General features: G+C 32.6%; 1 protein-coding gene across 7 annotated transcripts in view; it reads left to right on the plus strand.

Annotated features, from left to right (window-relative positions):
- Positions 1 to 25,271, plus strand: part of Rps6ka6 (ribosomal protein S6 kinase A6) — a 192,338-nt gene that overhangs the window by 157,627 nt on the left and 9,440 nt on the right. For all 7 annotated transcript variants that reach the window (XM_048336024.1, XM_048336028.1, XM_048336025.1 and 4 more), the window contains 8 exons: positions 2,381 to 2,483; positions 2,995 to 3,125; positions 3,514 to 3,636; positions 4,205 to 4,294; positions 6,276 to 6,434; positions 8,221 to 8,382; positions 18,068 to 18,144; positions 19,474 to 19,591. In XM_048336024.1, the coding sequence (XP_048191981.1) occupies positions 2,381 to 2,483; positions 2,995 to 3,125; positions 3,514 to 3,636; positions 4,205 to 4,294; positions 6,276 to 6,434; positions 8,221 to 8,382; positions 18,068 to 18,144; positions 19,474 to 19,591 (963 nt within the window). The remainder of the gene's footprint in view (positions 1 to 2,380; positions 2,484 to 2,994; positions 3,126 to 3,513; positions 3,637 to 4,204; positions 4,295 to 6,275; positions 6,435 to 8,220; positions 8,383 to 18,067; positions 18,145 to 19,473; positions 19,592 to 25,271) is intronic.

The raw sequence follows: 25,271 nt of genomic DNA on the forward strand, positions 1-25,271 counted from the left end.
GAGATGGGGTGATACTTCAAAAAGAAATATTCATTACCTGAATAGTATAAAAACAAACCCTCTGTCCATCACCTTTACAATAACAATAAAAAATAATCAAAAGAAAAAATCTTTAGGCTAGACACAGCAGAGGATCACAAGAGCCCAATAGCTATACCCTTATGAACATATAAGATGTGGCTAAGTGAAATGAACTCCATGTTATGGAAACGACTGTTATATCACTGTTGTAATTACTTTCAACATGTGATGTGAAACCGTAGCTTCTATTACTGATGAACCTCTTGTATCCCCTTCCTGTGGTTGTACCTGCACTATCTATGTATCTTATCTGAGTACATTGGAAACCGTGTATACTGGTATTAGAAATAGGAAACTGAAAGGAAATACCAAAATCGAGAGACACGGTAAAAAGACAAACGACTACAAAAGCAATACTTGCAAAACTTTTTGGTGTAAATCAACTGAACAACTCATGGGGGGAGGGGGGAGGGGGAACGTGGGAGGAGGTAACAAACAGTACAAGAAATTTATCCAAAGCCGAACGTATAAAACTGTAACCTCTCTGTACATCAGTTTGACAATAAAAAATTTTTTTAAAAGAACATTTCATTATGTTTTGAGAGAATATGAAAATAGAAGCAATGAGGAATTCTAAACTTATGTAGAATAATTGTACTTTCCATCTCAGATTGATAATGTTTACCTTAGAAAAACTTCAATATACTTCATAGTACAGCTTTATATGTTTGATACATATAATCATTAGAGCTAAGAATTTTTTTAATATTTAGGTCCGGAAGTAGGATTAGAAAGTTCAGAAAGAGAAAAGAGTATTTCAAACTTTAAGGAAGAGGTAGAAAACTGTTAGTTATAATAGACAATTATCTGGATTATAGAACAAGTTTGAATACACAATACTTATTTTTGTGACTGCTACTTTCAATTTAATTTATTATATATTTTGGTTGATAAACTTTACATAGATCTCATTAAAAATAAAAATAAAGAGAATATTTTCTTACCATTTACATTTAATATTTGAATTACTATGCATTTTTTATATTTCCATATGCATACAGATCACTTTTAACAAATACAGCCCTTCCATCATATTCTCGTTCCTTTCATCCTCTCTTTTTCAAATAGCATTTATTTATAACGATAAGACATTAGAGTGAATAACCCCAAATGGCCATTCAGTGTAGATAGTGCCTTCTTTTATTATATACATGTGAATCTTTCTTTTTGTATCATTAATTTTTCTTTTCATTTTTAACCAGTGCTTCTTTTTCATTTATCTTAAAAAGAAAAGTTTCCTTTCCCCCATTTTATTATTCCTAAACAATTTCTGTTCAATATTTTTCTTTAAAAAATTTAGACTCATTTTTAACTGACAAATATATATAGACTGTATATCTTTATGGAGTACTACTGTGTGATACTTTGATTTATTCTCTCGCATTTCTGGTTTATTTTTACTTTTTGTCATTATTCTGTTGCTTTCACTTCTTATTGGATATTGTAGTATCTCCCGCTCTCTTTTCCAAACTTTCTTTGATAGTTTTTTTAAATTTAATTTTATTGTCAAGTTGATGTACAGACGGGTTACTGTTATATACATAAGTACATTTCTTTTCAAAATTATTACCCCTTCCCTCATTCTTCTCCACGCTCTTTCACCTCCACCCCCCACAGCTGATTTGTACAGTTAATTTCCAACATACTATCTTGTGAGAATCGCTGTTGTATTGGTTCACCCTTTGTCCTTTTTCTTACCAGTTTGTTCTTCCCTTCCCTTTCCTAATTCAGATAAATATATGTACAATACCCAGGGAACCAAAGTCAAGTACAGTGATAATGGGTTAAACCATAGGGGAAAAAAAGACAAAACTTGACATAGTGTATTAGAAACACAATGGCAACAAACAAAAACCTCTTGTTTCTATATCTTGGAGTTCATTTTGCTCAGTAGTATCATCTTATTTGATCATACCTATTGAGCTATTTTGAGCCTCTGCTAGGACTATCATAGACATATACTAATTGTTACAAATGAGGGAACCCTGAAATACATGTTTCTTTGGGTCTGGCTCATTTTACTTAATAAGATTTTTTCCAAATCTTTCCATTTCCTTTTGAGTGGGATGATGCCATTCAAAGTCATTTATTATAACTCTTGGTAATGTGTAGTATGTTATTTTTATTTGTAGTCACCTGCATTTGGGTGGTGATAAATCACATGAAATCAATTATGCAATTTTCCATTTGTGGTATCTCATAGATCTTTGAATGTTTGAATTTTAGATTATTATTAGATATATTCATTTAAATAGTATTTTAACATGTTTCATATTTTTGTATTACCTGTTTATTCTAGAAATTATATAAGAGGGAAGTGCAGCCTCCATTCAAACCTGCTTCTGGAAAACCAGATGATACTTTTTGTTTTGATCCAGAATTTACTGCAAAAACACCTAAAGGTAATGCACTCAAGGTGTCTATTATAATAATCATTAAATAAAACATTGTCAGGGAAAATCCAAAAGAATGGTTTGCCTTTTCTCAAAGCATAGATGTTATATACACCATTATTGGGCTCCTATTAAGTAGAATATTTAAATAAGCATTTTTTTATCAAGAATTATGAACCTAGGGTAAGAATTATGAACCTAGCTGATTTTACTTCTTGATTTCTATGTATTTTGGTGGGCTAATGATTTACAAGCTACTCAGTAATAGGTAAGACATGAGCTGAATCAGTTTGGAATTTAAAAGTGGTTTGATTTAGTGTCATTTGTTTTATAATTTCATTCAATAAATACCAAATGTCTACTTTGCGCTGAGCAATGAAGTTGCAGCAATCAGCAGAAAGGACAAATATTACCACATGGAACTAAGGTAGTAACTATATGTATGATAATTAAGAATGTTAGCATGTTAAGTCATAATGTTCTTTGTAATTCTAATTAAATGTAAGTATTTAAATATTAGATTCTCCAGGTTTGCCAGCCAGTGCAAATGCTCATCAGCTCTTCAAAGGATTCAGCTTTGTTGCAACTTCTATTGCAGAAGAATATAAAATCACTCCGATTACGAGTGCAAATGTATTACCAGTCGTTCAGGTAATTTCTGCTTAATCACATTATTCAGTTTGGGGAAAACTGTTGCTTTTAGTTATTAATAGCTTTTCAATAGTTTTTAAAGGTTTTTTAAGTTACATTTCTCCTTATAACTGAGCTAAAGACATTTCTGTATGTTTTGGGGAAATGAGCAGATAGTAATAGCCTTTAATTATATTCGTATATCTGTTTTCTCAAGAAAATGTTAAAGGGATTTATAAGCATGTTTTCCTTAGTGTTCTAGAAAACCTTCTATTTAGAATTGATTCAGATCCTATCTAAGCAATTTGTAAATATTGGGAAAAATCTAGAATGAATTAATTTTAAGAGTAGGACAGAAGGCACAAAATAGAAACGTATTTTACTCTTCTTAATATTTTACTTAAATCAGATAAATGGAAATGCCGCACAATTTGGTGAAGTTTATGAATTGAAAGAGGATATTGGTGTTGGCTCCTATTCAGTTTGTAAGCGATGCATACATACAATTACCAACATGGAATTCGCAGTGAAGGTATTATCTCTGAGCCTTGTTTCATATCTGTAACTTAAATTGACACTGATGTATTATAATCATTAATTGACATGCTGAATTGAAACCCTTTTATACAGCTACTTAAGGATAATAAAAATAAAAACAAAACAAATTACGGCTTAACTGATAGATATTTTCAGTGAAGCAATTGGAAAAGGAAAATGTAAGATGATCAGAAGTCTGAGATATAATATTTTCATTTTGAATTTCTCTGCAAGGCTTCATTTTGTATGAATAGCGTATTTCATGAATTTTATGCTTTTGTATAGTCTTATTTTAACGTAGTATGTTAAGACTGAGCAATTTTGACAGTTGCAATCACATTTAGCTGACATTATCATTTATTATCTCACTGACATAGCATATAATTTGAAAGTGTTCTGGTTTAGTTTTCTTGTTAAATTTCAGCTTGGGAAATTTTTAAGTTGAATGTTTAAGTATTTGTTCAAAATATAGCGAAATTGACAATATTTTATTCAATTTTAGAAAATAAATTAAGCCAAAGGAAATAATTTTCTCTGAGATCTTTCTCCTCTCTGTTTCTTAGATCATTGACAAAAATAAGCGAGACCCCTCAGAAGAAATTGAAATTTTGATGCGCTATGGACAACACCCCAATATTATCACTTTAAAGGATGTGAGTATTTTAAATCTAAGTATTAGAGTATTAGATAAGTTAATGTATTTATGACCTAGAGCTTTATATCTATTATTTTAATATCAAAATTTACTAAGATTCCCTTAAATTACTACTGTAGTTCTTTTCCTATGAACTTATATTCTTTTTCTTGTAGATATCAGAATAGAACTGACAGTGATAAAAGAGAGTTTCCTTATTACCTGTACCAATCCTAGCTTGTTAACCAGTTGACATTGCAGCTGGTAACATTTTTATTACTATATGGTATTATATATAAAAACTGATAAAGATAATCTGCCAGGTCCTTTTTAAGATTTTACTTTCTTGATTGTATAGCAGTTTAATATTGAATTGTAGATTGTTCCTTGAGTGAAACAGTATTAGTTTCTAGGTTTATAGTTCATTGGTTATTAGTTTGTATGTAATTCATAAATTTATGTACCAAATGCTGACTTTACACATAAGACAATGTTCTTTTTATAGAAGGCAAATAAATATCAACCTTGAACAGTTTGTTTTAGATAATATGAGATATATTTTGGTTTATAATATTTAAATACTAGTTTGATTATATGTATATCTAAATATGTGTGTGTATACACTCATATGCTTTGAATGTAAAGAATTTGTTTGTAGTGGGGTTTGTACTCAAGACCTTGTACTTGTTAGGCCAGTGCTATACCACTCAACCACTTAACCACTGCAGCCCTTTATTGCTTTATATATTGATTTCAAGATAGAATCTTGCATTTTGCCTATGGACAGTATCTGGACCTCCAGCTCCTACCTATGACTCTGAAGTACCTGAAAACAATAGTCAGATGTCATCATGTCAGCTTTTTTTTTTTTGGCCAGTCCTGGGCCTTGGACTCAGGGCCTGAGCACTGTCCCTGGCTTCTTCCCGCTCAAGGCTAGCACTCCGCCACTTGAGCCACAGCGCCGCTTCGGGCCATTTTCTGTATATGTGGTGCTGGGGAATCGAACCTAGGGCCTCGTGTATCCGAGGCAGGCACTCTTGCCACTAGGCTATATCCCCAGCCCATGTCAGCTTTTTATTTTAGATGGGGCTCTCACTTTTTCTTTACCCAGGCTTACCTCCAAAATTCTTTTGATCTCAATCTCTTGAGTAGTAGACTATAGGTATGAGCTACAGTAGCTGGACAGATATTTTCTTTGATAAGTTATTTGAACTTAACCTGCATTTAAGATGCTATGTCACATAAAAGACTGACGAACAATATAGTCACTGCCATAGTACCATAATAAGATATTTCATTTAAGAGGCACAGAATTCTAAGTTCATTTATGTCCTTTGATGAACTCTGTGATTTAAAACTTTGACTTAATATTACATATTTAATGTGGTTTCGTAGGGCTGTGTGGCAGATTGTTTCACTGATTCAACCTTCAGTACAATATATTAGCAGAAAAGAAAGTAATGTGTCATTTTAACTATGTTTGCTAGCAAAGAAAAAATTAAACATAATTGAAAAAGTTGAAGTGGTAATTACAAATAATAGCACCTTAAAGTACCTTATTTTTTCTAAATAATTACTTATTTATTGTCAAAGTGATGTACAGAGAGGGGTTGCAGTTTCATACGTAAGGCAGTGGGTACATTTCTTGTACAATTTGTTACTTCCCCTCTCCCCCTTTCCCTCTCCCCCCATGAGGAGAGACAAAGGATTAAAAGACAAAGACTCCAAAAGCAATACTTACAAAACCATTTGGTGTAAACCAAAGTACCTTATTTTTAATGGGTACTAGTATCTCAGACTTGTAACTGGTTCAAAGCCAGCCCAGACAGAATAGTATATGATACTCAAATCTCCAAAATAACTAGAAAAATGCTGAACTGTGGGTATGGCTCAAGTAGTATAGTGGCAGCCACAAACAAGCATCCATGAGAGTTCAGGGCACTGAATTCAAGCCTAAAAACCAGCACACACACAAGAAAAATTTGTACATTCTTTTTTAGGTCTTTGATGATGGGAGATATGTTTACCTTGTTACGGATTTGATGAAAGGAGGAGAGCTACTGGATCGTATTCTGAAACAAAAATGTTTCTCAGAACAGGAGGCTAGTGATGTGCTGTATGTTATAACTAAGACAGTTGACTATCTTCATTGTCAAGGAGTAAGTTATAGTTACGTTTTCCCTTTATTTATGGTACCTATATATTTATGGTTTTATATATACAATATATACTTACATATATATGTACATTCTTGTACACAGACATGTATACACCCATGTGCATGTATATATTCATGCATTTGTACTGTGTGGGTTCATGGGTATATATCATATGCATGTATAATAACCTAAAATAAATTTATTTTTCTATTGTATATTTTTATAAAGAATATCTCAATAAAAGTCATTATAATACTGAAACTTAGGGATTTAGAAAACTAATGCTTTAGACTCTTCTCCTTGCCTGTTAGCCTTGATTTCATAGCATATTAGTTTGAAAGTGGCTTGAGCTATATAAGCACACCATATCTTGCCTTTGAAATTATTAAACTTACTCAAACTTGAAAGTGAAGCATGAAAGAAATATCCAAAGATATATTGTGAATGTTGTTGAAATGATCCTACCTAACATATAAAACTCCATCAGTAAGAAGACTGCCCCTTGACCGACCCCTCACCCAAATATAGTAAGATATGTTGATTCTAAACATTTGAAATATTAATATATTAAATTTTGTTTTAGAAGACTAGGCTTGTCACACTGCCCTACTATGTAACTGTACCCTTTTTGCACAACACCTTGTCAAAAAATTTTGTATTCAATTAATAAATAAATTAAATAAAAAAATAAAAAAGACTAGGCTTGTTACTTCATTTCCTATCTCTTCATAAAAGTTCTGACTTTACAAGAAGTTAATTTTTATTTTATAAAGATGTCCAAGGAAACAAGGTAGCAAAAACATTTGAATTTTAAGTTCAAATCAGTTGTGATTCTATATACAAAGCACTACCAATGATTCAGATTTGATATAGTGCATATTAGATATAAGCTCCTCTTATAATTAATAAGCCTAATAATTTTATATGTCCTACATTTCCTGAACTGAAATATTTGTACAATTCAAAAGGAGTCCATTAGTTCTATTGTCTCAATATTGTGTAAAGAGTGAACAGGGTGATATTTTTTAGAAAAAAATTATTAAGGATCTTTTCTTTGGTATATTACTTTGTGAACGATCCTTTTGTAAGTTATTAACACATTTGAGAATTTCTACATCACCAGGTATAAATGGTATAGTTATATATATGTATATAGGTATAGTTGTTATTTTATCCAGTGGTTAATATTGTTATTTTTTGTTTAAGTGGGTCTTCTCTTTAAACTAGATTTGAACTGTAAGTGTTGGTTTGGGAGCAAAAGCACTGGTTTCTTGATATCTTTGTCTTTCTATGAACCATTCTGATTCCTTTCCACACATTTTTATTCAGAGGTCAGTTCTCCTCTTTCTTTTGTGGTATTCCTCTATAAATATAAAGTAGGTTTTTTTTCAAATACAACTTCACCACCATTGTGTAAATAGGAACTCAGAAGTCAAAAATCTACAGGCTAAAATCTACAAATAAAAGAACCTACACACCACACACACACACACACACATATCTCAAATAAGTGTGTCACCATTACCAGAGTCTCCCTGTATTTTCACTGTTTTATACCATTAGGTACAAGTTTTGTATTTATATCCAAGAACTGAGAGCTGAGATTGGAAATGCTTAAGAAAGCTCATGTCTTGAACAGAAATTGTAACACTAGAGCTCATTTTCAATGTACATTTGAGATCTCAGACTGGAGAAAAGTTCATTTCCAAGATTTATAATTGAAATTTTTTTTGGAAACATTCTAAAATGTTTTATAGAAATTTCATTTTTTCTTTTTATGTTCAAGGTTGTTCATCGTGATCTTAAACCCAGCAATATTTTATACATGGATGAATCAGCAAATGCAGATTCAATTAGGATCTGTGACTTTGGATTTGCAAAACAGCTTCGAGGTGAAAATGGGCTTCTGTTAACTCCATGCTACACTGCGAACTTCGTAGCACCAGAGGTATTGTTTAGAAATCGAAGAGTTTGCCTTTCATTGTTTCCTTAGGTTGAGTGTGTATTAGTCATGTATATGTTGTGGTAAACATGTAAGAGCTGAGTTTTCTTGTCATTACTGAACTATAAGATCTTTCAGTAAATTTTCATAATACCTTACATAAATATTCAGATAAGTAACTAGCATCTAAAAACAAATTGAGCCTAATAATCAGACTATTGCATTCTCTTGAAGAGATATACCCAATCATACTTTTTTTAAACTGGAAAATAAGGTAGAGATAGTTGCAACTTTGACTTATTATATATTCTAAATAAATAAGGTAAAATTCAAAGTACTTAAATATATTTACTCAAGACCCAAGAGTCATTTAATAACAAAGACACATATTTTGGTTTGTGCTAACTGAAGATGAAATTATTTAAATAGCTTCATGTGTAATGTATAAGGGCAAACATTCCAAGTTGTCTTTAGGATCTTCTAACTCTCCGTGAAGCTAGGAATTTCTAAAAACAATGGGGATTTTTCTTTGGTAAAAACATTCATATACCAATCTTAGAGGGAAAGATAAAGCTGGGAGAGACAGGGGATGCAGATTTCACATTTGGGAAATTCCAGTCATTCTGCCCGTTAGAGTAGGAGCTTTGACACTATCAACTCCTATAGCAACAAAATTAGAATAGGTGAAAAATGAGTTAGAGATAGGGTAGACTATATAAATTTTATTTATAAATCAGGAATTGTTCTTATGTATGATTGGATAATAATAATAGAGTTAAATGATTGTGTTTTCTTTAATTGTCAAAGTGATGTACAAAGGGGTTACTGTATCATATGTAAGGCAGAGAATATATTTCTTATATCTCCCACTTCCCCCCTCCTCATCCCCCCCTGCAATTGTACAGTTGGTTTATTGCATATCGTCTTCTAAATGCTGGTCTTGCATTGGTTTGCCTTTTACCCTTTTTCTCACCACTTTGATGTTCCCCTTCCCTTCCCTAGTTTCAATAAATGTGTATACAATACCCAGGGTACCAAAATCACCTGTAGAACAATGGGGGAGAAAGACAAAAGAAAAAGGCTTAATTTCACTTGGCACATTGAAAATACCAAGTTTCTAAAACTCTTCAGCTGTAAAAAATTGAATTTACACAATTGGAAGAGAATCACAATAACATAACTTGAAGATGAATTCCTTATACATATTTTATGATTAAATGGTTTTGTATCAAGTATTAGCTTTCTAGGCTGGTGTTATATTTAACACATATATCTATATGTGGTTGTAATGGGAATTCAGGTTTAGAATTGTGCTTGGGATGTAAGCTGTCTAATACTTGAAAAAATGTCCATGACCCTTTTTGTTTTAGTTGCTTTTTTGGTAGGATCTCTTAAGGTTTCTGTGCTCCGACTGTTCTAAAACAGTGATGTTCTCAATATCCACTTCTTAATAGATAAGATTATGTGTGTGAGTTACTGGGACTGAACAATGAATTTGTCTTTTAAAGTAGATATTAGAAATATAATATAAAATTATATTTACATTATATTTCACCATATAGGTGAAAAAATATAGAAAGGTAATTTTTCCAAAACTGTGGACTTCATTTTTGTTAGGCAACAGTTTTACCATTTGAACCATGCCTCAATCCTAGAAGAGTACTTTTCTGAAAATTCCTATTTAAAAATGTTTAAAATTGGCATTATGTTGTTAATATTAAAGAATACTTTTCTGAAGATTATGTTGTTAATATTTAAGAATACTTTTCTGAAAATTATTATTTTCAAATGTTTAAAATTGGCTTTACATTGTTAATGTTAAAGAATAGGCATACTGCTTGTTTTTAAACAGCCTTTTGTGTTGAGTGATTTTCCTGGGAGCCGTAACACAAGAAGCATCACATTGTCACTCCTGTGCATAGTGATACATATATACTAAATCTCTTTTCTTCCTGGAAAAGGCACAATATTCAAACATTTCCCTATAAAATGATTGTATGTACCTACATTTTTAGCTACTCTGTCTGTAGAGTATCCTGCTGTGCTTCTTTTCTGTAATAAAGCTGCCATTTTACTTTTTGTAGAAAAATATATGAGTTGATACATATACATATACATGGATATATATATATATATAAAACCTCCAGAGTATGTAATCTGTAGATAGATCTCTATCTATATCTATCCAGAGTATGTAATTTATTCTATGAATAGATATATCTGTATGTGATTTAATCTACATTTTAACGAAATACATAGATCAACAAATACACAGATTTTGATCACATAATCCAGCAAGGCATTACTGGTTAAAAAATAATTTGGATCTAAAAATCACTGATCTTTCTTTCAAGTATTAGAAATCTCAGTGGTTTGTATGAATACAGAATATTTGAGATTAGGCCTCTTCTGTTAAATATGAGATACATTATGCTCATCATAAATATTTCCCAGGTTTATGATGTAAACATAACAGCAGAGTGTAGAGTAACCATTTTAATTGTCAATTTCTTAATATTGGCTTAATTTTGTAGACTTGGACTTTGTAATATTATGGAAACTTTTCACTGGAAAAAGGTTAAGGGTAAATGTGTCCCAAGTGAGTTCCTCAATACCAGACATAAAAATGTATCTGTGTTTATTTAGATAAATTGTTAGGTAAACATTTTAAGATTAATGGTTGGGCAAACCTTTTAAATGAGTTCATATACAGAGTAGAATACAGTCTTTAAAAATAAAATCCTAGCAGACATTCATTGTAGTAAGACACTTTTGCCAGTATAGTAATGAAGGTTTTTTGGTAGGCATGTGGAAACCACTTCTCCATAACCAAAGACTGAGGTACCTTTGGCTAGAATTTGTACTTTGAAATACTTTGAAAACTTTTATCAAATGCAGAAACTCTTACTAGCAGTCAATAAATATTTGTACATTTTTATGAATGAAATACAAATGTCTTTTATGGAAGGCATGTTTCTCAAATTTCATGTCCTGTCAAAAGATATTAGAAAAGTATTTATAATGCATTTTCTTTTAAACTAGGTACAGAAATTGAAGTATCCTTGAAGATATTTCAATAAGTAATAACATTTATTTCTTCACAGTACAGTGAGAATCCTGGCCTGCTTAGAGAACATTAATTTTACAAGAAGGCGAGAATATTTATTCACGCTTTTAGGATATGCATTACCAGTCAACATCTTATTTCATTTACTTTTTATATGTGCTTTTCTATATGCCTATGTCAAGAAGTTAATAGATTTCCAAATATTTTATTCTTTCACTAAGTCAACCAATCTTATATCTGATATTTAATGCCTACTGGAGTCTAAGAATGTTCTGGAACTAATGGAGCATACTGAGGAATGTTGTCTGTAGCTCTTGATAACATTAAAATTACCTTTTCTCTGGCTCTAGACTGTCACATTTTTTGCTCTAAACATGTGATTATTTAAGTGTTAGAGCAAAAGTAATGAGAATCTCTCTGTATGTTAATTTTTTTCTTATTTAGGAAGCCAAATCAGAGAAAAGGTTATGGGATTGACTGCTTTTTCACCACAACCCAGCCATTAAGTTTTCTTGTCTTATATGGGAAACATTATTGTGATTTGTCTTTTTTCTATATTTAACTTGATGCATCTAAAAAAAAATTAAAACACAGATTCTGGACTGTACCCATGTTCAGCTATCTTGGTTTTGTTTCCTTTATGAATACATATCCTCAGTATGGTAGGGCACTGAGAATAACTCTACCACTTGAGCCATGTGTCCAGCCCAGCTTTTTGGTGGTTATTTTGGAAAATGTATCTCATAGACTTTTCTATCCAGACTGTCTTCAAGCAAGGATCCTGTAGACCTCAGCATCTTGCTTGAGTATCTTAAGATTACTGGTGCAAGCCATCAGCACCAAGCTTTAAACAAGATTTTTTATGTTTATCCTTTATTACGCAGTATTATTTCCCATGATACCTTCTGCACAGCTTGGACCTTACTATAACTAGAAAGGTTATAGAAATATGGAGATATGGATCTCTTTATGAGATAGACTGTTGCCCAGGTTAGCCTGAAATTTCATAGCTTGAATGATTTTCCTGCTTCTGTGTCCCAAATGTCTGTGAGTATAGGTATACACCGTCACTGATGGCAAGGCTATAGTATTATAAAATACAAATAGCTACTTGCTGATTAACCCTCATCTCTTCAAGAAATTCTTAAGCATTGTTCCTCAGATGTAGCTGTACATGGGATCTCCAGGGAAGCTTTATTTTTTTCCATTTTTTTTCCTTTATTGTCAAAGTAAAGTACAGAGCGGTTACAGTTTCATATGTAAGGCAGTGAGTACATTTCTTGTTCAACTTGTTACCCCCTCGCTCATTTTCCCCCACTCAAGAGTTGTACAGTTGGTTTACACCATATGGTTCTGTAAGTACTGCTATTCCATTGGTTTGTCTTTTTATCCTTTGTCTCTCGATTTTAATGTTCCCTTTCCCTTCCCTAGTTCCAATACATGTATATACAATATCCAGAGTACTACAATTAGATATGGTTTCCTTCATAATGGAATAATTAGTACATGTCTTCCTAGCAGAAGATCACAATAGCTCAGTAGCTATGCCTGTATGAACACATAAGATGAGGCTGAGTGAAATGAACTTCAAGTTATGGAAACAAGTGGTATATCATTGTTGTAGTTATTTTCAACATTCCATGTGAAACTGTGCCTTTTTTCTTTCTTTTCTTTTTTTCTCATATTCCCTTCCAGTGGTTTTACCCCTGATACCACTGTATCTGATTTTAGTACCCTGGATATTGTATATAAGTACAGCTTTATAGTAGAGTTTGAAGTTTGATGTTGGCTATATACGTGTAGAAGACTGAAGTGAGATCATTATTTGTCACTCTGCACCAGAATCAATTCCAAATGAATCATCAACCTCAATATAAGACCAGATACTCTGAAAATATCACAGGAAAGGATTGGGGAAACACTGGCGTTCCTTGGCATGGGTTGAAACTTTTTAAGTAAAGAACCAGAAACGCAATGAATCAAAGAAAGGCTGAATAAATGGGATTTCATTAAACTGCAGAGTTTCTGCATGGCAAAGGATAAATAGAAATCCCACATTTTGGCAAGCACTTTTACCACTAGGCCATGCTCCCAGCCCTTAAAATATATTTTTTGTTTTTGTTTTTGGTTTTATTTTTTTGCCTGGGGCTTGAACTCAGGGCCTGAGCCCTGTCCCTGGCTTCTTTTTGCTCAAGGCTAGCACTCTACCAATTGAGCCTCAGTGCCACTTCTGGCCTTTTCTATATATGTGGTGCTGAGGAATCAAACCCAGGGCTTCAACTATATGAGGTGAACACTTTAACACTAGGCCATATTCCCAGCTGAAATCCCACATTTTGGGAGATCTTCACTAGCTATACAAAAGACAAGGGCCTCATGTGTAATATACTTGGAGCTAAAAAAAATTAAACCCTCTAAAAATCCTCAAAGAAATGACAACCACATTAGTAAGTGGGCTAAAAAATAAAAGATTTCTCTGAAGATGAAATAAGAATGGACAATAGACACATGAAGAAGTATTCAACATTTCTGACCATAAAAGAAATGCAAATCAAAACCACACAGATTTCACCTCACCCCAGTTAGAATGGCCATTATCAAGAAAACAGACATTAACAGATGCTGGCAGGGATGTGGCAAAAAGGGAATCCTATTACACTATTGGTGGGAATGTAAAATTGTTCAACCACTCGGGAAGCAGTATGGTGGTTCCTCAAAAGACTAAAGACATAGAGATCCCCATTGGCCCTGGGCATTTAACCAAATGAACACAAGGCCACACTAAAGCTACCAGCACAACCATGTTCATTGCAGCATTATTTACCAAAACTATGATATGGAATCAACCTAGATGCCCCTCAGTAGATGAATGAATCAAGAAAATGAGGTTTTTATACACAACAGAGTGGATCAAAAATGTAGTTTAGGGGCTAGGAATACAGCCTAGTGGCAAGAGTGCTTGCCTTGTTTACATGAAGCCCTGGGTTCAATTCCCCAGCACCACATATATAGAAAACGGCTAGAAGTGGCGCTGTGGCTCAAGTGGCAGAGTGCTAGCCTTGAGCAAAAAGAAGCCAGGGACAGTGCTAAGGCCCTGAATCCAAGCCCCAAGACTGGCAAAAAATAACAACAACAACAACAACAACAACAACAACAAAAACAAAATCCAGGGTACTACAATTAGTTTATACATACAATCGAATTCTCTGCTTTCATCAGAAAGAATGACATTGCCCTATTCATAAGGAAATAGAAAGACTTGGAAAATTTTATATTAAGCGAAGTAAGCCAGACCCAAAGAAACATAGGCTGCATAGTTTCTCTCATTTGTAATAACTAGACTGTCTAGATGTTCTTAGCAGAGGAATACAGTGGCTTAATACCTATGTGCATATGACCATATAAAATGATGATTATTGAAATGAACTACAAGACATAGAAATGAGGTTTGTTTTCCAAAATTTTATTATCAAACTGATGTACAGAGTGGTTACAGTTTCATACGTTAGGCATTGGATACATTTCTTGTACTGTTTGTCACCTTGTCCCTCATACCCCCTCCCTCCTCCCCCTTACCCTTTCCCCCCCTGAGGTGTTCAGTTCACTTACACCAAACTGTTTTGCAAGTATTGCTTTTGTAGTTGTTTGTCTTTTTTTACCCTGTGTCTCTCAATTTTGGTATTCCCTTTCAATTTCCTAGTTCCAATACCAGTATACACGGTTTCCAATATACTCAGATAAGATTACAGAGATAGTGTAGGTACAACCACAGGAAGGTGATACAAGAACATCATCAATAATAGAAGCTACAGATACACAAGGGACGTTGAAAGTAGTTACAACTGTGATATAACAATTGTCTCCATAACATGGAGTTCATTTCACTTAGCATCATCTTAGGTGTTCATAAGGGTAAAGCTATTGGGCCTTGTGATGCTCTGCTATGACTTGCCTAAACCTGTACTAATTATTCCCAGTAAGGGAGACCATAGAGTCCATGTTTATTTGGGTCTGGCTCACTTCACTTAGTATAATTTTTTCCAAGTCCTTCCATTCCCTTACAAATGGGACAATGTCATTCTTTCTGAGAGAGGCATAACATTCCATTGTGTATATGTACCACATTTTCCTGATCCATTCGTCTACTGAGGGGCATCTGTGTTGGTTCCAGATTCTCGCTATGACAAATTGTGCTGCGATGAACATTGTTGTGCTGGTGGCATTACTGTGATTTTGTTTGTGGTCTTTTGGATAGATACCCCAAAGTGGGGCTGCTGGGTCATAGGGGAGTTCTATATTTAGCCTTCTGAGGCATCTCCATACTGCTTGCCAGTGTGGCTGAACCAGTTTACATTCCCACCAACAATGAAGTAGGGTTCCCTTTTGGCCACATCCCCTCCAACAGCTGTTATTGTTAGTTTTCTTGATATCTGACATTCTTACTGGGGTGAGATGGAATCTCAATGTTGCTTTGATTTCCATTTCTTTTATGGCCAGTGATGTAGAGCATTTTTTCATATGTCTCTTGGCCATTCTCATTTCCTCATTAGGGAAGTCTCTTTATAAGTCTTTAGCCCACTTGATGAGGGGGCTATTGGTTCTTTGCGGTTTTGTTTTAGAAGAGGGTAATTTTTTTAGTTCTGCATTTATTTTAGATATGCGGCCTTTGTCCGTTGAATGGCTGGTAAAGATCTTCTCCCAGTGTGTGGGCTTTCTGAGAAACGAGGTTTTTTTCGTGTACTGTTTGCAATTATTTCTTTTTTTCACCCTTTGGTTTATTCCCTGTTGACACTTTTTTATTTCTGTACCTTTTGTCCTTATAAGTTTATCTGATTTCGGGAAAGGAAGGGGAATCACAGAAATGGTGAGGCAAAGGGTGAACCAGTAATACTCACTAGACACTATGTTCGAAATGAATTTTACAACTTGAGTGTGGTGGGGGGGGAAGCTGGGGTGGAGATAGTGGCACAAAATGAGGAAGTAAGTAACACTGTTCAAAAAGAAATGTACTCATTACCTTACTTATATAATTGTAATCTCTCTGTACATCACCCTTTCAATAAAATTTAAAAAAGAAATCTTCTGAAGGTCCTGTCAAGGGTGTATATACTAGTAGGAGAGGGATCGGTAATGGAAGTAGGGCAAGGTGGTGATTATGTTCAGAATACTTCATGTGCATGAGTAGTGAAGCTTGCTGAGATTGTTTTCGGAAGAGGGAGAGAAATGAGAGAGAGAGTGGTGGAAGAAGAGTCTGATCAAGGATATATTTGATGCATATATGAATATGTCAACATGAAACTCCTATGTACAACTCATAAAAGCAGTCAAAATTATTTATTCATTTATTTTATGGTACTGCGGTTTTGAACTCAGGTCTTCAACTTCTTTGTATGTGCTATACTACTTGAGCCAGACCTCCATCTCAGTAGTTTGTTTCTTTACTAGATTAAACCAATTGTGTTTACCGTTTTACCGTTATGTGAATAGTTTAGCTGTACTTTGTTCTTTATTAGCTCCTTTATAATCTCCACTTGTAGTATTTATTTGATAGCTATTCATGTTTTTGATATCTTCTTTAGCTTCTCATTTTTGCATATGTGCTCTTATAAATACAGTTTGAGTAGAAAAGAAACCATTACAATCTCATATTTTAAGTTAGGTACTTACTATTAATATCTGGGAATTGTTGAAGCCAAACATTAATATTTTTAGTGTTTTATATATGAAAATTCCATGCTAGTTGTACAATCCTGTATGTTAGTACATTAATAATGTTTCTGTTTCATTCCTATGCCTAGAAGCTTCAGCAGTGGGCGTGTATTTCAACATGATTAAAATGGCATAATTTTGTCTCTTGATTTTTCAAATAAACAGCTTCATAGACAAATCTCACATGAATATATAAAAAGATATTGTTTGATTTTACTAATGTGTCCAATGCAAAAATGTCCTGTTACATAAATTATTATATGAAGTATTAATGAAGCACCTCATAGTTTATCAAATATATATTTGTAATAAAGAAATGCTCTCCTTATTCAAAGTCATCAGACTTATATGTAAAATATAAATTTGTACTGCTTTTGTAAGATCACATATTATTCTAATACTTATATTATAATAGACAGTATAGCACTTGCCTATTCTACTACTGATTCATTCAGTGATCTTGGGCATAGTATTTCAGGCTCCATTTTCAAAATTTAATAAGACTTTTCATAGAAAAAGCATCAGAATTAAAAAGCCTTAGTGCATTTATAGTATATATTAAAGTATATATTAATTTTATGTTTCAGTAGCTATATGTTTCCTAAGAGGAGACTTAAAAGCTCACTGATGTCAGGTATTAGGTCTTAAAATGTGATGGGTGTCTCTTTGTTTGGTTTTGGTTTTTTGTTATTTTTTTTAATGTTACTTAATTTCTTGATAAAAAGAAACATACCAGTTTTCTCACTGTTGGATGATTGCAAAAGACTTTACCTTTAACATTAAGGCCATGAAATGATGTAAGTTATTATATTATGAATATTTATGAGATAATGAGAAGCAAAAGAAACTTTCCTTTGAGTAAAAATATTGAGTTTACATTTAGTAATATTACATAATAAGTATTTTTTTCCTCAGGTGCTTATGCAACAGGGATATGATGCTGCTTGTGATATATGGAGTTTAGGAGTCCTTTTTTACACAATGTTGGCTGGGTAAGAAACATTCATGCTGCTATTTGGATTTCACTTAGGTATCTTAAGTAGAGTACCGATACAAAAAATTTTAAGAAAAATTTCATAAATATTTTAAAATGTATAATATTTATAACAATACAATTTTAAATATAATAGAAAAATATATAATGAGGCACGGTTAGGATAAAGTTTGTGATATTCTGTGTCCAATTAAGAATCAAAAATCTGGAAGTAGAGGTGTGGCTCAAGTGGTAGAATAGCAGCCTTGTGTGAAAAAGCTAAGGCACAGTGCACATGAAATACTGAACTGAATAAGCATTCTTATTGCTGTTCTCTCTTGAAAGCATAAAGATAAAGCTAAAAACAGATAATGTTAATAATTTCTAAGTAATATGAGTGTCTTTTAAGAAGTAGCACTTGTAGTGAAAAGTATGCATTTATGATTATAGAATTTTTTTCTGAGAAATAGAGATACTCTAAAGTAAATATAATATGCATTCTTTATAAAATTATTCAATTTGTTTTAACTGGTACTTAATAACTAAATATGTAAATAGTTTACATACAAAATGCCATCAATACTATTTTTAAACCACAGGATGCTATTTCTAGCTTACTACTTTTCAATTAGTTGCTTTACGATTAAACAAGAAGTGATTGTGTATGTGTGAGCCTAGTTTATCAATTCTATGAGAGTATTGAGACATTAAATTTGAATATAATGTCATTATTACTGTTAAAGTGATACAGATAGGATACGGTCACCTTTAAATGCTTTAATTTTTAAAAACTATTTTAGCTTATATATTTGTCTTCCCATGCAATTTATTTGAGTATAGAGTTTTTTTTATTGTATCGATATCAATAGCTAATTCATTTTTACAGATATTCATTAAATGTATTGACTTATTTTCACTAATAATATTGATAAAAATAGCATGCTACTGAATAAACTGAACCCATACAATAAGTGCATTGTAAGTATATAAAAATAATGCTTTCTTCATAGCAGGTATATTTCCTTGCTAACTTTTGCCTGGGAGAATAAAAAATTTGTATGTTCTAATGTAGTCTGATAATAAAACTGTAGGTTTATGGAAAATGTATCCATATTTTACATTGTTTCACTGATCAGAGACAAAAAAGAATATAGGAAAGGATCTCCAATTTATTAAATAATTTATTAGGATTAAATTCATTGAAATATAAAATTTGATGAGAGAAAATACTAGGTTACACTTATTTTTGTAGTAACTATTTATTTGTATTCATTTCCATCACTTTTGCTTATATTTAATACTTGTATTGCTTCTTGTGTCCGTTAAATTTTTTAAATTTTATTAATAGATACACTCCATTTGCTAATGGTCCCAATGATACTCCTGAAGAAATACTGCTGCGTATAGGCAATGGAAAGTTCTCTTTAAGTGGTGGAAATTGGGACAATATATCGGATGGAGCAAAGGTATAAATAAATTATAAACATGTTCTACTTTGTTGGTATTAAGGTTAAAATGCTAAAATCTTTGTGTTCTCATATACCTAGTGGTGCCATGTATTTGTTTTTAACTAATTTAACTCACATTTATCAATTAAAGAAGGCACAGAATGATTTTTTTTCTATGAGCTATGGACCATCATTGTTTTTTTTTTCTTATAAGCCTATATGTGCTCAGGGAAAATAAACCCACTTTCTGTATTAACTAAAACAAAAAATGCAAATCTGAGGAAGGGTTTTGAACCTAGTGTATTTTTCTACATCAACATTAAGTACAGAAATTCTCTCTTGATATATGTGGTTCACTAAATAAATTTTGTTTTCAATTGGCATATAGTTGAACATGTTTATTGAGTACACTATGACATTTCAGGACAAGTATGTAATGTGTAATGATCAGATAAGGGTAAATGTGGCAAAGCTATCACCTCAAACACTTTACATTTCTTCTGCCTTGGGAACATTGAAAATCTAATCTATGAGCTGTTTTGAAATATGTAATTAATTTTTGACAACCATCGTTATCTATTTGTACAGTAGATTATTAGAAGTTATTCTATCCAGTTGCCTACTGTATATATTAACTAGCCTCCATATATAACTCCCCTTCCCCACACCTTACCAGGCTCCACAATCTGCTACTCTACATTCTACTTTTTTATTGTAAATGTGATGTACAGAGGGTTTACATTTATGTAAGTAAGGAAATGAGTGCAAGTTTTGTTGAACATTGTTAACCCCTCCCTTGTTTTCTCCCAGTATCCCTCCCTCTGACTCCCCTCTCCTGCCTCCCCTGCAAGTTGTAAAGTTCATTTCCAGCATAGTGTCTTGTGAGTATCACTGTAGCACTGGCTAACCCTTTGTTCTCTATCTCACCATTCCTGTGAGTCCCCTTCCCATCCCCAAATCATATAAATAAAGAACATAGCTAGCAAGATAAATTGAAATCCCACAGATTGGGAGGTCTTCACTAGCTATACAATAGACAAGGGCCTCATATCTAAAATATACTTATAAATAAAAAAATTACCCCCAAAAAACCATATCCTTAAAGAAACAACCATCACATTAATAAGCATTGGCTAAAGACTTAGAGACTTCTCTGAAGAAGAAAGAAAAATTACCAATAGGCACATGACAAAATGTTCAACATTTCTGACCATTAAAAGAAATGTAAATCAAAACCACATGAGATTCTACCTTATCCCAGTAAGAATGACCATTATCAAGAAATCAAACAATAACATGTTGGTAGGGATGTGGACAAAAGGAAATGGTACTATACTGTTTGTAGGAATGTAAACTTGTTCAGCCACTGTAGAAGCAATATGGAGGTTCTTCAAAAGACTAAACATAGAGCTCTCCCCTATGACTCAGCAATCCCTCTCCTGGGCATTTAGTCAACCACAAACAAGGCCACACTAAAGCTACCAATACAACTATGTTCATTGAAATACTATTTACCATAGCCAAGACATGGAATCAACCCAGATGCCCCTCAGTGGATGAAGGGATCAAGACAATGTGGTATATATACACAATGGAATTCTCTGTTTCCATTAGAAAGAATGACATTGCCCCATTTGTAAGGAAATGAAAAGGCTTGGAAAAAATCATATTAAGTGAAATAAGCTAGACTGAAAGAAACATAGGCTGCCTGGTTCCCTCATTTTTAATAATTAGTATATGTCTAGGATAATTATAGCAGAGGATCACAGTAGCTCAATATGTACATATGACCATATAAAGTGATGCTTATCAAAATGAACTATAGGATATGAAAACAAAAGATCCTATACTTCCATCCCCCCCGACCTTTGGTTTGTTCCCTGTTGTCACTGTTTTTGATTTTGTAGCCTTTGTATTGTATATAAGTTTATCTACTTTCTGCTTCCATGAGACTTTTTGGCTTCCATATGTAAGTAATACTAATTTTTCTTTCTATAGCTCATTTGCTTCACTTAACATGATATTCTCTGGTTCAGTCCATGTTTCTGCAAATTACAGAGTTTTGTTCTTTCTTGGGCTCAGTCTTTTATTATGTATGTATGCCATACTTTAAAAATCCATTCATCTGTCAATAGAAATCTAAATTGATTCTTTTAGCTATTATGAATAGAGAGTGCAAGTATCTCATAGTTGTCTTCATTTCATTTCCTTTGGATATGTAGCCAGTAGTAGAGTTGCAGGATCATATAAAAGTTCTACCTCAAGTTTTCTAAGAAACTTCCATACTATTTTCTGCAAATGGCATAGTAGTTTATACTCCTTCCAATGGTGTATGAGAATTTTCTCTGCATCTTTGTTAGCATTTATTTTTTCTTTTTAGCATAGTTATTCTAACTGGTTTTTATTTGATTATCCTTTGAGTGTTGTTTGATATATTGTTAGCTATTTCTATTTCTTTTGACAAATATCTACTTAGTGCATTTACCTGTTTTGACAAAGTATGATATTTGGGATTTTTTTCATTGTTTTTGAGTTATTTATATATTCTGGATATTAGTCTCACTGCAAATGGGTAGTTTTAAAGAATTTTTTCCATCCTAGATATTACTTTCTTGTATGTTTCCTTTGTGATTCAGAAAGTTTTAGTTTAAGCCAGTCTGTCCATTTTTCCTTTGTTTCTCTCTTTGAGAATATATGAACAACTAGTAACTCCTAGGTAATTATTGTTGATTATTTAATTTTATACAAAAAATATAATACAAACAAGATAACATTGGTTTTTTTTGTTTGTTTTTTTAATTTTTTTTTTTTTTTTTAGCCAGTCCTGGGCCTTGGACTCCGGGCCTGAGCACTGTCCCTGGCTTCTTCCCGCTCAAGGCTAGCACTCCGCCACTTGAGCCACAGCGCCGCTTCTGGCCGTTTTCTGTATATGTGGTGCTGGGGAATCAAACCTAGGGCCTCGTGTATCCGAGGCAGGCACTCTTGCCACTAGGCTATATCCCCAGCCCGCATTGTTTTAAAATTAAGATAGCCACATTCAAACCTTTTTAAAAAAATTAACTGCATTTCATTAAACATAGTATATCTAAAATACTATTTCATTTAATTCATATACAAATATTAGAGAAGTATTTTGCATTGTTTATATTATGGTTTCAAAATATGGTATGTACTTCACAGTGCATGTAAATCTGGACTACATATTTAATGCTTACTAGCTGCCTATAGCTGCTGGCTAACATGTTCTAACAGTACAGTTTCAGAGTTTAGAAAAAATAGTCAAAGCTTGAATACTAATTTTTATACAATTTATAATGTTTTTAAGTTTTATGGGAAAAACTCTTAAATGGTGTCAGTATGTGGCTTTTGGGAGTCTGAGACTTGTAAGCTACAATTTCAAATGGAATAAAATTGTTAGACAAGTAAAAATTATAGTTAATGTGTGTAAACTAGAAAGCTTTAGTGTCCTAGGAACAATAAGCATTTATATAGTATATTAAAAAGTTCATTTTTTTATACTGACAGAAAACAGCTATCAATTTGTCATTACCTTTTATATATGAGATGACATTTATTTGATTCTTACCATTAATCCAAATATACTGTGGTGTAGTAGAATGAACACATGATTGGAAGCCAGGAAAACTGAGTGCTTATCTTTGATCTTCTACTAATTAGTTATATTTAGTCTCATCTATAAAATGTAAAGGCTTAATTAACCCCTTGGTTCCTTCTGATGCTGAAATTCTCTTTTTATATTGTTTGGTTAGTTTTGTTCCTTTGTAATTTATCAGACTTCTCTATAAAAAGTGCTTAGAGAAACTGCTATTTAATCAAATATGTATTTTCTAGACATTCCATTCTTATCCTAAGAATCAGTTCCAGTTTATCAATTCATATGTATTCTGTTAAAAATAATTGACATCGTCTGTTCTCTACTTCAGTGGGATCATCTTTCTTATATTTTACAAATAAGATCATATGTATTTTGTCCTCCTGTATCTGGCTTATTTTGCTTATTTTTAGTCATTTAGGTTCATTAGTGTCAATTATAAATGACAAAATTCCATTCTTATTATGTTAATGTTCTATATTTTCTTTATTCATTCTTCTGTTTGGGCACTTAGGTTCCTTTCATATATTGGATATGGTGAATTATGCTGCAATAAATATGAGAAGTTACAAATTTCTCCAATATACTGATTTTATTTCAATTGGAAATACTCAGTAGTAGGATTGCTTGGGTTATATTGTAGGGAATAGGGAGAGATTGATTAATGGATGCACAATTATATTTATCTAGGAATAAGTTCTGGTATTGCACAATAGAGTGACTAGTCAATGTATTGCATATGTACATGTACATCATACACATTTTTCTGATACAGGGACTATTGGCAAGAGAGCTTGCCTCGTATACATGAAGCCCTGGGTTTGATTCCCCAGCACCACATATATAGAAAAAGCCAGAAGTGATCTTGTGGCTCAAGTGGTAGAGTACTAGTCTTGAGCAAAAAGAAGCCAGGGACAGTGCTCAGGCCCTGAGTTCAATCCCAAGGACTGGCAAAAAAATATTTAAAATAAAATAGTACTTACTGCAAGTACATATACTCTTGGACAGCAAAATGTTGATTGGTAGACATTCTTATAGGAGAAATTATGCTCTCCATTTTTCCTCTTTTTCTCTACTCTGTTCCCATTAGTAATTTGCATATACTTTATTATAACCTGCTTTGCCTTGCCACAAGCTCATGTTTGCACGTTTATTCTTCCAATGTGTGGAATCTTAATTTTTTATGTTTTATTGCAGTTCTGGAAATTGAACTCAGTTGATTGAACATACTTTTGCATATTCTATAATACCGAGAGTAATAGCAAATTAAATACTTTTTGAGTGTGCATTATTTCCAGAAGTTACTTCTTACATTGTTAAATTATGTAGTAGGACTTTCTAATGTATCATATGAAGTTAATGCCTTTAAACATTATGTAGTATATACATATATCATCACATGGTACCCTATGGATATGTACAACTTGTTGTGTGTATTCATTATGAATAAAAATTCTACGTGGTTGTACTAGGAATTATTCATCATTACTTTAACCAAGGAAGAAAGTATTGCTTAAATCTTTTTTTCATACTGAAGAAATCAAAATTTTAACACATTTCACTAAATTTACAGTAAAATGAGTAATGAATAACTGTGGTAGAAAAGTTTTTATACAAAAGTGACTAACATTTAAAATGGAATTTATAAACTATTAAACAGTAATATCCAAATAAATGGATTTCTCATGGGTACTATGAGGAAGGAGAAAAATTGCTGTTATATTCATATGTGTTACAAAACTTTTACTTAAAATTAATATAAAAATTAAATCTTTGAACGACTACTTGAACATAATACAAATATATAAAAGAAATCTTTGAAGTTCAGACCAGGTTAAGGTACTCAGTTTTGTTGCTGGCACTGCCTTTCAATTAGGTTATCAAACAGTAAATATCCAAGTGATTATTCATAATTCGTCATTCTTGTCATAGTTTAATAGCATTTTTTTAAAACCTGGCCATATCTACTTTGAAAGAACGAAGAAATAGTCCAAAGAAAGTGACAAATTTTAGAACTGTGGGTGAACTCATTTTCCTTTTAGCTATCAACACATTCAGTGAGTATTACTTAAGATAACGACACTT

Source organism: Perognathus longimembris, chromosome 28, assembly GCF_023159225.1.
Source record: "Perognathus longimembris pacificus isolate PPM17 chromosome 28, ASM2315922v1, whole genome shotgun sequence".
NCBI classification, from domain to species: Eukaryota; Metazoa; Chordata; class Mammalia; order Rodentia; family Heteromyidae; genus Perognathus; species Perognathus longimembris.